Here is a 13144-nt window from a genome sequence, read left to right as displayed (position 1 = left end):
TGATTCCTTGAAATAACTCAGCTGCATACAATAGCTACTGCTGTCCCCCAAATTCCTGCTTATCTGGGTGCTCTGCTCTCCATGTGTATGCACCATCTTGAAGTGAAAGAAAATGTCGAGAAATTTCAAGGCATTTTTGTCCTACGGCTCTGCACAGCCTTTGTGTAAGTGCATTGTCGTTTCCAGATCCAAATCCTGCTTTCCAGCCCAGCCTCCTGGAAGGCTTTCAGATATTCTCCGGGGAGGAGAGCCTTATCAAGTGTGTGTGCACTTCCAAAGATGCAGATTTCATTGTTTCTTCTAAGATGCATGGTTACAAATCACTATCCAAATTCCGTGCTGAGTGGCTTCCAAAGAGGCGACAGGTTGTGTGTGTGTCTGTGTGTGTGTGTGTGTGTGTGTACGCGCGTGCGCACGTGCTTAAGCTCCATTCGCCTCCCAAGTGCGTTCTCGTCCTCCAGTGTGGCTGCGTGTTCTCTGCAGGTGGCATTGCCCCCGCTAGGGAGGGTGCGGTCCTGTGATGCTCCTCCAGCCGTCCGTGCGAGGGTGCGACGTCCGTGCCGCCGTGTCTAGCTTAGTTGTCCGGGCGACTGTGAGAAGGTGTCACGGTCTGATGACCTCTTTTGCTGTGGTCCATCTTGCAGGGACGGGAGAGAGCGGCAAGAGTACGTTTATCAAGCAGATGAGAATCATCCACGGGTCGGGCTACTCTGATGAAGACAAAAGGGGCTTCACCAAGCTGGTGTATCAGAACATCTTCACGGCCATGCAGGCTATGATCAGAGCCATGGACACGCTCAAGATCCCCTACAAGTACGAGCATAATAAGGTAGGCCTGGCTCCTTCTGGGAACTGTGGGCAAAGCCATGCATGGTGCGGATGCTGTCTTCACATGGCTGGGTGGGACAGTGGGTTTTCGAAGCATACATTTTTTGTCTCATCCTAAGTGGGACATTTAATGGTTCAGTATGTTCTTTATCGGTTTTTTTTTTTTCCTTAAATCTTTAAAGTCCCATCTCTGCACAATTAGAGTTATGTTCGTAGTAATATCGGTGGAAGGCATATTTGGATGTTCGACAATAAATATACGGAGGTTTAGAATTCTGGGGGGCGCCCCATTACATTCATAAGACGGGTTGTAAGTTCAGGACACATTGACCAAAGTGAGGGAATTCAAAGTAGAGGCAGTGGCCTTGCTTCCCTGCCTTCCTTCCCTCTTTGTGCTTCCTTGAAGGAAAAAAAAAAAAAAGAACAAAAACAGCTTAAGAGCATTCTGTCCGTTTTAATTTTGGATTTCGTGACTTCCTGTCAGTAGTACCACAGGCTTAATTTTATTTCAGAATAGGTCCATCTGTCACTTCCAATAACCTTTCAAACATGTTTCCCTGTAGTTGGGTAACAGTCATGCAAACTTCTAAAATCACTTGAGAAGGAAGGAGAAGTGAGGAGAAGAAAAAAAATCGAAATCTTCTCAGGGCATGTAGGTGTTGACCTTCTAGTAATCAGGTAAACCTCACCTTTTGTTGACGGAACACTGCATTTGCACCTACACTGGTTTGAGAGCCTCCCTTCAAGTCTTCCAGTCAGTGCTCTTGATAATTTATTCTTAAAAATGTTTCCATATACCAGGTCAGTATGTGACAGCAAGAAGCTGGCATGCTCACTGTGACTCATAATCTGAGAGTTAACTCAAAGTGAATCATGGGTAAAATAAAGCAGTGCTGTGTATCTCTCCTTCTTGTACCATCTAGAAGCTTCTAAATGTACAGATCATCTGAAAATCCGGCATTTATTTTTCTTGGATGTTTCCTTGAAATCGCCTGGTTCTTTCTTATCTAACTGATACTCTGGCACTTAGTTTTCCAATGGTGATGGGAGAGAGTCTCCCACCAGGAACAGAGAGTCTCTCCACAAAGAAGCTTTCCTGTTTGTATCCGCAAGAGTGAGAATGATCTGGGCAGGTTCACAAGCCTGGGAATGTGGTGCCTGAACCAGCTGAGGCTGCCTGGAGAGCGAACAGTCTAAATTTAGAAGGATCAGGGTTGTCTCCCACCCCCCGGCCCCACCCCCTCCAAGAAATCTCAGTGTAATGAGTTTCTGAAATAGTGGCATGCTTGTCTCATTGCGGTTGGGAGAAGATTCTATGGAGGGAGCTGTTTAAGGCCCGCAGCTTGTGCCAGTCTATAGTTATTTGATAAGATCATGATCTGATGGGTTCTGGCTGAATTAATCACATGGGTGGTATGACATACAGTTGACCCTTGCACAACGTGGGGATTAGGGGTGCCAACCCCCTGTGCAGGCAACAATCTATGGGTAACTTTTGACTCCTCCAAGACTTAGCTAATAGCCTACTGTTGACCTGAAGCCTTACCAATAACATAAACAGTCGATTAACATGTATTTTGTGTGTTACGCGTATTATACACGTATTGTTAAAAGAAAGCAAGCTAGAGAAAAGAAAACGTTGTTAAGGAAATCATAAGGAAGACAAAATACATTTTCTATGCCGTACTGTATTTATCCAAAAAATCCATGTATCAGTGCACCTGCAGGGTTCAAACCTGTGTTTTTCAAGGGTCAGCTGTGTGTGTGTGTGTGTGTGTGTGTGTGTGTGTACCATATTGGCAATATGTTTTATAGGTACCTATAAGACATATATTGTCAGTTAACACTTAATACAACATTAACCGTTAATACAAGGAATCTCCCTTAATCATGCACAGAAATCATCTTCCTGGGATGTTCAGAAGAATAGTTCAGGATCTTGCTTCAGTGTTAGCTTCTCACATGAGGCCCATTGATTGTACCATTACACAGATGTGGAAGATGGAGTGGAACTTATATCTTCTTCATGTAACACATTGAAGAATGTATAACAACATGTGTTACTTGAGCTCTTTGTATCAGTTATAATTAAGCAGCTGTTACTGTGATGAATACCATTCAGTTAAAAATCATCATCATAAAAAGTTACAATAATGTGATTCTTCTCCAATATCATAATTATTCTGTGGAATTTTCTCACATCTCTTGATTGCTTAATATACTCCCTAATATAGGGACATGAGTGTGTGCTAACCTCTGAGTTTCTCAGTAGGTTTAATCCCCCTTAATTTATAATATAAATTACTTTCCCATTTGTTCCATTTTCTTTCTAACGTACACATATTCTGAAACATCACTCCTTGCTTCATCCATTAACATCCCAAGCTCTGCCCACTCCTTGCCTTCATTAACGCTTATTAAGGACATAATGTCTTCTTTCTCTTCCACCGAACTGCCACTTCCTCCTAGAGTTCTTCTCTCCTCACATCCTCCCCTGCTCCCCACCCCCTCGCACTAAGTAATCCCACCCTCCTGTAGCAGAAACCGTAGTGGAGTGTTTATAATTGCCTAACTTACATTCATTATGATGACTTGTGGGAGTTGGTCTTTTTTTCCCAGCTCGACTCAAAGCTTCTTGAAAGTAGATGATGTCACTTGCACGTCAGCGTTTTTCAGGTTCCCAGCATCATACCTTGCACATAGTAGAGGCTCAAAAAATACCGTTTTATGAACGGGCAAGTCATTCATCCCCTTAGACAACTGAACGTCTCCTCGTCTGCCTCCAGGTTGTTGAAATGCTTATTCAGATCAACAGATCACTGTTGAAATGATTTTATGTGTGTAAGGAAATCAGTGCAGTGTGGTGTCAGAGGTGCAGAGAAGTTTCATGAGGACTGGGCAGAAATTGACACTCCAGAAGAAGTCAAGGGCATTGCTAACGTGGCGGCACTTTGGGGTGGAGGAATGGCAGGAGTAGATGTTAAGGAAAAGCGTGTGACTGTGTTGGCTAACTTACCTTGAGCAAGATTGTTATAGAGGAGAACTAGAAAACCATTCTAAACCATTCTAAAAATGGTTTAGAATTTGTTTCTGAAAGGTTTCGAATCCAGGCTAAGAAGTTTGAATTTTATTTTCTTGTCTTTATGAGACCCATTTAGTAATATTTTTTGTTTCAGTTAGAATTTCCTATGAAAGTTTTTGGTTATAATATACTCTCTATATATAGTTTAAAGAATTTGGTGTGTATTTTATTAGCAATTACTTGAAAGCAGTGCACTGTGATTTATATGATTTTGTGGCACTAAAGATGTAAAAAATGTAGTTTTTATAAAAGCTTCTTTGCGTCTACAGCCACGTTGGTCATACTATATGTTTGCAGCATAAATAAAAACAAACGCGTTCTAATATTTTTCTCCTAACTTTGTACTTGCTTCTTAGTTCATGTATTTTACAGAGCAAAATATAGATTAAAAATGGTATGGCTTATTCTTAACGGGGAAATTGTTCACAGTTTCCTTTGCGGTGAATTCGTTCTAGCAGTGGGAATACCACACCAGAATGTTGGAATTTTTTTTGGCTCCTGGGTAGTGTCACTGCATTGAATTGAGAGTCCCACTGGTTCGTTGGGGGGCTGGTGCTATGGTCAGGGGGAGTCCAGGCCACTGTCTCTGCCCTAGATGGTGGTGTGGCATCCCTGCCTTTTTTGTAGACATTACCCAGTGTTTCAGCGATTGGCTAGCTCAGGAATAGCTTGGGATAAATTAAAACTTTTATCAAAAGAAAGATCAAATTTCCCCTGGGTGAGTATCCACTATGGCGTTCCAGAATTTTCTTTGGCAAGCTAGTAACATTTATAGGTGAGCTGCTTGGACTCTGCCCAAGTGAGAGAATATATCTGGAGACTTCTTCTAAATATACTGTGAGCTAGGGTTGGTTTTCTCCTAAATGTTACTTTTTCATTTCCTTAAACACAACTGTTGATAGCTAATGTTAAAAGGGATGAAGTGTTTGTCACTTAGTCAAATCAAAAGATACATTTAATGCTCCACTAGGTACAAGGCATTTGACTGTGACATTCCTCTGTCATTTTCTACTCTCCAAAAGGGAGGATTTTCATCACCCTTATTTTTTGGTTTCCCATCTTATACAGACCTGTTCTTCTGATTATTGGTTGTTTGGGTGCTGAAATCAACTCTTTTTTCTTTTTAATTATTTTTATTTATTTATTTGACACACAGAGAGAAATCACAAGTAGGCAGAGAGGCAGACAGAGAGAGAGGGGGGAAGCAGGCTCCCCGATGAGCAGAAAGCCCGATGCAGGGCTCAATCCCAGGACCCTGGGATCATGACCCGAGCCGAAGGCAGAGGCTTAACCCACTGAGCCACTCAGGTGCCCCTGAAATCAACTCTTTATGAAAAGGAAGAGATAAAAAATTTCGGGGCCCACATGGCTAAGAACTGTCCTGAATTATAGAGGGGGGAGGAAACAGACGACGAGGCATTGGCGCCTGATTTTCATGTACTTGTTATCTGTGGCTGGGGGTTGGCCTTCCTGCCTCGCCTGTTGATCATTCCTGGGCAGGTGCCTTATTTTCTCAGACTGCACAGTACGTTCTGGTGAGCGCGCTTCTTGTTTTGTTGTTCATTGTCTCCACGACAGGCTACACGTGCTGCTGCTTTTTGGAGATTACCCCAGATTAAAATATCCTCATATCCCCTTTCCCGTTGGCTTACAGTTTCTGTGGACTGTGATACCAGGCTATTCTTGGGGACAGTTTCAAAGTATTGACAGGTTTTTGCTGCTTTGTCCAGACCCAGCAAGAGAAAAGAGGAAACAGTCCCAGCTGCTTCCTCATGCAGTGAACTCAGGATGATTACTGAGTGGAACTCAGCTACTTGCTAATGTTGAATAGACAGTGTTACCTTTTCTTCTAGTTGCTGCTTTTAGACTTGGAGGTCTGGATGACTAGGGCTCCCTTAGCACCGAAGGCTGCAGTTGCCTTTGTCCAGCCAGGAGTTTCCAGGGTTGACACCTGTTACCCTTTGTCCTGGGGGGAAAGTGGCTGAGAGCACGTTGCTGCAGTACCTCTGTCCTCCCTGAGCTCTCTGAGAAAGGGCTTGCTCCGGGACAATACCTCTTTAAACACTTTCACAGCTTTCTGAATTTTCTGCACTTCCCGAGAAGTCTAAGATACCAGAAGCCGTGTTTTGGAAGAGAACATAGCCAGGATTCTGGAGAACTTGCCAGTGTTTTCCTGCCTTTGATCAGTTGCACAAAAAATGGCTGTACTACATTCTCCAACGTGAAGGAATTTGCTTAGTTTACAAAATGCTGAGAGACTGATTTCCTTTTAATATTTCTCACCTACAGAATAAGGACATAATAAAAGTAGAACTTACTAATGAGCATGTATTCTAATCTGTTCCTCCCGAGAGTTGTATCAGTCCGTGTTCTGTGTTTGCAAGCAGCAGAAGCCAACCCTGGCTAGCTTAATTGGAACAAGGGTTTCACAAGAATGTGAGGGGACCTGGAAGAGTCTGGAGAAGCGGAAGGGCGAGTTTCGGGAAACCGGAACAGGTCTGGTGAACTCATCTGTGAGGTGGCTGAACCCTGACCATTTTCATTCTTCTGTCACTCCATTCAAAACTCAGATTCTTGGGGAAACGTGCCTGAGAAGTCCGGCCTGGATTCTGTGCTCGCTCTTTGGGCAAGGCTGGCGATTGGATTGACAGTTCCTGAGGGAAATCAGGGTGCAGTGACAAGAAGACGGAATGATGCTGCCACACATCACCACTCTCACTGGTCAGCCACGCTGTCAATTTAGAGGATAAAATGACTTCTGGATGCTCTATGGAGGAAGGCCATCCACTTTTGTTCCACGCTTGCTAAGCCTGTCTGAAAGTACAGCTTCCCATTCTGGGCTTCTTCAGAATGGGGGTGTGGAGAGGTTGAGGGGTTAGTGGCTTAGTAACACTTATATATGAAGGAAGTAGCTGAATTGGAGCCCAAGCCCCAGATACCTGAGTAACCTTGGCATTGCCATATTTTTCCCCTAAGCCTCAATTTCCTTTCTCTCTAAGCCTGAGTGTCCCCATCTGTAAAATGGGACAGATAATAATAGGATTATTTCAAGTATGAAAATGTCTTATAGATGATAAATAAAAAGGAGGTTGCCACTTGTTATAAGATGAGTCCCCGTGGAGGTGATGAACACTGCTAATCTTCTGTATTCATCAAGAATAAACAAACAGGGGCGCCTGGGTGGCTCAGTGGGTTAAAGCCTCTGCCTTCGGCTCAGGTCATGATCCCAGGGTCCTGGGATCAAGCCCCGCGTCGGGCTCTCTGCTCAGCGGAGATCCTGCTTCCTCCTCTCTCTCTGCCTGCCTCTCTGGCTACTTGTGATCTCTGTCTGTCAAATAAATAAAATCTTAAAAAAAAAAAAAAAGAATAAGACAAACAGAAAGTCATTTAAATAGCATGACCAGGTATAGGAGGTATCTGAGGGAAACTTTCCTCCAAGTGACAGTCATTGAAATGGGACACCAAGGAAGGTACAGAAATCTCCCTATCTGGATGTGTTCAAAAATAGAATGTATTTTTAACATGTGAAATTCTTGAAGGCGTTTTTGCTAAAATAAGACAAGGGATGGACTGGACACCCTCTGAAACCGTTGCTAGTACGGTTTTCCCTCATGCTGATTCTGTGATTCCAAAACTCTAAGAAAGCTATTGTCACTTTGTTATAATTTAAATCTCTTCCCTTTCTGGAACTTTGTCCGTTCCAGGGCACTTAACAAAAATTAAAACCAAAGACAAGAAACAAGAGATTTTCTTTGATAGTTTTTTTAAAAAAAATATTTTTTAAAATTTATTTGATAGAGAGGGAGTGAGCACAAGCAGGGGGAGTGGCAGGCAGAGGGAGAGGAAGAAGCAGACTCTCTGCTGAGCAAGGAGCCCAATGCATCCCCCAGGACCCCAATGGGGGGACGGGGATCATGACCTGAGCCAAAGGCAGAGGGGTAACTGGGTAACTGACTGAGCCGCCCAGATGTCCCAAAGCAAGAGCTTGTAAGTGACAGTGATCTCTAGCCCAATGGAGACCTTTCTTTGTATTTAAATCCCGTGAGTGATTGTAATATTTATGTCCACATAGGTTTTTTTTTTGGTTCCCCTTTTAAATGGTGTTCAAAGGTCAAAATTTTAAAAAATCAAAGACAAAACAGAACAAAGGTCAGCATCAGATGCAGGTTTTGGAGAGGTTGTCAGTGATAGCATGTCAGTTGGGTTGTTGACTACTGGCCACCGAAGACAGTCTGCACCTTCTCCTAGGAACACTTGGTACTCCTGCTTCTCTGAATCTGAGTTTTCTTTTTAATAAAGAGTCTAAGGAGATCTCGAGACTTTTCCTGACCAACTTGATCTGAGGTTGGTTTACAGCCTCCTCCCTTCTCTCTAGGACTTTTTTTTTTTTTTTAAATTATTTATTTATTTGACATACAGAGATCACAAGCAGGCTGAGAGACAGGCAGAGAGAGAGGAGGAAGCAGGCTCCCTGCTGAGCAGAGAGCCGACGTGGGGCTCGATCCCAGGACCTTGGGATCCTGACCCGAGGCTTTAACCCACTGAGCCACCCAGGCGCCCCATCTCTTGGGCTCTGGTTAGGAGTTGAATCACCACTGATTCTCCTGTAGCTTTATCAGCTTTCAGAATTTCTTCACACGCTTTCTTTTCTCTTTTAGTATCTGGCAAATACTGTGTAGGCACATTTTTGTCTCCTCACTCTGTCTTTGTTTCCCTGCAGTTCTTTATTCATTTTATAAAACCTGATGGTCATGTAAAAATAGAAGATTGTAAGATTTGTTAAAAATCCCTTTCTCTTGGCTAAAATAATCCTAAGGCAGGCCATAGCATTTATCCAGGGTGGGCATCTTTTTGTGTGTGTTTTGGATTTTTTAAAAAGATTTATTTTATTTCATTTTATTTGAGAGAATGAGTGAGTGGCTGCTCGTGTGTGAGTTGGGAGAAGGGTAAAGGGAGAGGGAGAAAATCCCAAGCAGACTCCACACTGAGGCAAAGCATGTCACAGGGCTCGATCCCACAACAGCCCTAAGATCGCCTGAGTGGAAACCAGGAGTCAGACACTTAACCGGCTGAGCCACCCAGGTGCCCTCAGCATGAGCATTTCAAGTTCAGTTTTATCAGAGGAGGGCTCTGAAGCACAGCAGTAGAATGAAGCGGACCGTTGATTTATTTTTTGGTTACATATGGAAGAGTGTACACAGCATCAGTATTAAGCCACATGTGCTCTTCCATTGTGAACACATTTGCATCCACATCTGCCGATCTGGATCAGGTGACCAAAAGCCCAGAAGCCTCCTCCTCCTGCGTTCCAGTCAACGCCCCTGACTCCCACAGGGCGACCACCTCCTGACTTCTAATACCATGATTACTTGTGTGTGTGTGAACTTTGTATGAATGGAAGCGTCTAGTGTATACTCCTTTCTGTCTGGTGTATTCCGCTCAACATTACATTTGTGGCATTCACCCAGTGACCCATGACTTGTCACTGTAATTTACTTTTTCTCATTTCCATACGTATAATAGCAATGCCCTGTAGAACTTTATCAGAACGCTTCATGTCTGTGCTGGATAGTCTGGTAGACACCAGCCACATGTGGCCATTGAGCCTGTGAAGTGTGGTTAGTCTGACTGAGGAACTGAATTTTTATTTTTATTTTATCTTATTAAGTTACATTAAAACTTACATGTGACTAGTGGCTCTGTATTGGGCAGCACTGTTGTATAATCCATTTTATCAATATGACACATTGTATATCCCATTGTTAATACAAGTTTGGGTATTTCTGACTTTTACAAATAATGCCATTATAAACATTCCCATACCTGTCTTTTCATGAACATAACCATGCATTTCTTCAGATTATGTACCTGGAATTTGGAATTGCTGAATCGAAGCGATGGGTCTGTTTAGTTTCAGTAGATACTACCAAAGATTTTCCCAGAATGACTGTACCAATTTACACTTCTCCCACATATTGATGAGAATTCTAGTTGCTCCATATCCTTGACAGCTCTTGGTATTATTAGTCTTTTTATTTTAGCTAATCTAGTACCTGGATAGTGGTATCACATTTTGTTTTAATTTGCATTTCTTTGACAACTAGGGATGTTGACCACTTTCATATGTTCATTGGCTTTGGTTCTTTAAGAAAACCACTTTTTACTCTTTTTTCCTGCTAGTTGTCTGATTTCTTATTGTTTTGTGGGGATCTTTTATATATTAAGGACATACATTTCTGTTGAGTAAATGTATTGAAAATATGTTCTCCAGTTTGTGGCTTTTAATTTTCTTGGTTCCTTCAGTGGAAAGAAATTCTTATCATTTACCCCCTTCTGACTAGTGTTTTTTGTATTCTTTTAAAGTAATTTTTGCCTTCTTTAAGGTCTTGTAGGTTATCTACTGGTTTGTCTTCTGAATTGTTGGGGGTTTTTTGCTTTTTACATTTAGCTCTAAAAATCCATTCAGATGGATTGTAAAGAGTGATGTGAGGCAGAGGGCCAAATTTTTACTTTTTTCATATGGATATCTAATTAACCCAACTCATTTATTGAAAAGTCCTTCATTTACCAAGTGCAGTTGCAGATCAAGTTATGGTGTGTATGTGCATTTGTGGCTGAATGGTCTTTTCTGATTCATTGGTCTATTTTGTGTATCTTTATGTCTGTACTGTATTAAAGGCTAACCTTTGCATTGAGTTTATCTTTTAAAATTTTTTTAAAGATTTTATTCATTTTGAGAGAGAGAGAGAGAGAGCGTAAGCAAGCAGTAGGGGGTGGGGCAGAGAGAGAGAGGGAGAGACAGAGAATCTCGAGTAGACTCCGCATGGAGCATGAACCTGACAGACGACCCAGTCTTACAACCCTGAGATCACGACCTGAGCTGAAACCAAGAGTCAGGCACTTAACCAGCTGAGCCACCCAGGCTCCCCTGCATTGACTTTAACATCAGAGAGTGTGAGTCATTCAGCTTTGGTTTTACTCTCAAGATTGTACAAGTGCTAGATATATTTGCTTATGATTAAAGGTACCTTTTGGGAGGAACATTTCTTTAACTGGTGGTAGATTTCCTGGGATGAATCTGAATGTTTTGATTGTTCTCTGTAATATACGGGGCTTCCCCTTCCTTGAGACCTCTCATTTTCTTATTTCACGTGTGTTGGCTGCATCGCTCAGTAGAAGGACATCTATTTTTCCTGGATTAATAATGTGACGTTTTTATTATCAAGCAGCTCACTTGCAAAGGGTGGTGGAGCTGCTGTACGTGGTTTTGCGTTACTCAGCAGGGTCATGTTCTTTCTCACTGGAGCATTTCCTTTAACCAGATTGGTGCCACCCTGTGAAGGCAGTGGGCTTTGACCAAGCTCCCCTCCACAAATCCCTTTTTAGGCAGCGCTGCTCTGCACCATGTACATTTGGCACCAGAATCCCTTCTTATTTCCTGTCTTCACGATCTGTAGCCAGCTGGGAGGGCTGGATAGGCTTACCTGGGTTTTCTTTTTTGTTGTTGTGTGGTCTCCAGCTGTTGTGGGGCTCTCTTTTGGGGCTCCATGTAAGAGGTGTAGCTTGGGAGGAAGGTAATGCGAGCTGGTTTAGCCCTTTTGTTAACTACAGTATTTTAATCCTATTACGTATAATTTGTATTCACTTATACCTTAATGAAGATACTGGGAGGCATCTGATTTTGGTGAAGCAGAGGCTGAAGGGCAGTCAGAACCGTAGGCACATATCCACGCACGCATATGTATGCGCACACTCATGTATAATTGATGTCTTAGGCATCCTTTGGAAATTTCCACATATTTAAATATGTGGGGATAACACTGATAAAATACTACTTTCATTTCCATATCATACCTATATAATGACTGTCTTTATTTTTTTTTTAAGACTTTATATATTTATTTATTTGACAGACAGAGATCACACGTAGGCAGAGAGGCAGGCAGAGAGAAAAGGGGAAACAGGCTTCCTGCTGAGCAGAGAGCCCGATGCCCCTAATGACTGTCTTTAGGTAATGTTTCCTCAGCTTACCAATGCCCATCTCATCTGGAAGTAACTCGTCTCCCATGTCTGTCTTCAGCTAATCCACATTGTTTAAAATTGGGTGAAAGGAAGAAAATTCACACTGGAGAGCGGAGATAGGGCTTGAATTATTTAAACGTATTCGGCCTACAGTTCTATTCTGTTGAACGAACGAACAAGTGAACAATTTTTGCTGTACAGCGATGGGCTTTTCTGCACAGGGTGGTATCCCGTGGTATCGCTGGAGTCCAACACGACAAGGCTTGAGATCCAGCTCTGGAACAGAATTGCTGTGTGACATTGAGCCAATTAATCTCTCTGAGTTCCAGTCTCCTTATTTGCAAAATTATGGTGATTATAATCCCTACTTCACAGTGTGTTGCAAGGATTAGATGATAACGGTCTATGAAAAGTTGAAAAGTGGTCCATCATTAAATGGAGATGGTCCGTTGGTAGATCGTTACGAAGTACCTCCTATGTGCTCATCAACAGAACCACTTCGGCTGTTTTTGAAAAAGGAAACAATGAGCGCTGGGAGGAGTATTACCGATCTGATCCATCCAAACCTGAGAGAGCAATCCTCCTCTAAAACCCCTTTCATCTGCTCAGACCTTGGACGCCCAGGGACTGACAGCCACCATATAAAATACATGTGGCACAGCTTAACACGTTTTAGTAGGAAGTTGTGAATCTGGTCATTTGGCTGTTCCTACTTAACTCCTGGCAAAGCATCACATAAATACTTTCCTTGTTCTTTGAAACCAAGTAGTGCGTGATTTTCCCCTTTAATTTTAAAACAATGCATCTATTTTCAATTAGGCCGAATGTATTTGTTGGAGCCAAGGAAAGTGAACGCCTAAAGAAGTCTGAAGGGATCTGGGGGGCCGGGGGAGAATGAGAAGTACCAGCGCTTTCCTTTCACATTTTCACCTCACTGAAGAAGTAATTTCAGTCCTGGGCTTACTTTTTGGTATTGTAGAAATTTAGGGTAAGGCCTGCTTAGTATTTTACAAAGCAACGGTTTTGCTTATCGAAGCCATGTGTATCAGAGGTTAAAATCTTGTTTCTAAGAAGCTCTATTCTCTCATTCTCTCTGATATTTCGGAGAGAATCAATTACACTTGCTACACAATTATGTATATTTTTAATAGTATATTGTTAATATATGTAAGATTTTCATGAGTATGTGCACATGTATCCAAATAAGGAAAT

The 13144-nt window shown here is 42.4% G+C and overlaps 1 protein-coding gene across 1 annotated transcript in view; it reads left to right on the top strand.

Moving 5' to 3' along the window:
* The window catches only part of LOC309845945 (guanine nucleotide-binding protein G(q) subunit alpha), a 306083-nt gene that overhangs the window by 104071 nt on the left and 188868 nt on the right, over positions 1 to 13144 (top strand). The window contains exon 2 of the mRNA XM_082694485.1: positions 645 to 829. Within this exon, the coding sequence (XP_082550611.1) occupies positions 645 to 829 (185 nt within the window). The remainder of the gene's footprint in view (positions 1 to 644; positions 830 to 13144) is intronic.

This window comes from Mustela nivalis (assembly GCF_964662115.1).
Source record: "Mustela nivalis genome assembly, chromosome: 13".
Taxonomy (NCBI): domain Eukaryota; kingdom Metazoa; phylum Chordata; class Mammalia; order Carnivora; family Mustelidae; genus Mustela; species Mustela nivalis.
This window is presented reverse-complemented; position numbering and strand designations above follow the sequence as displayed.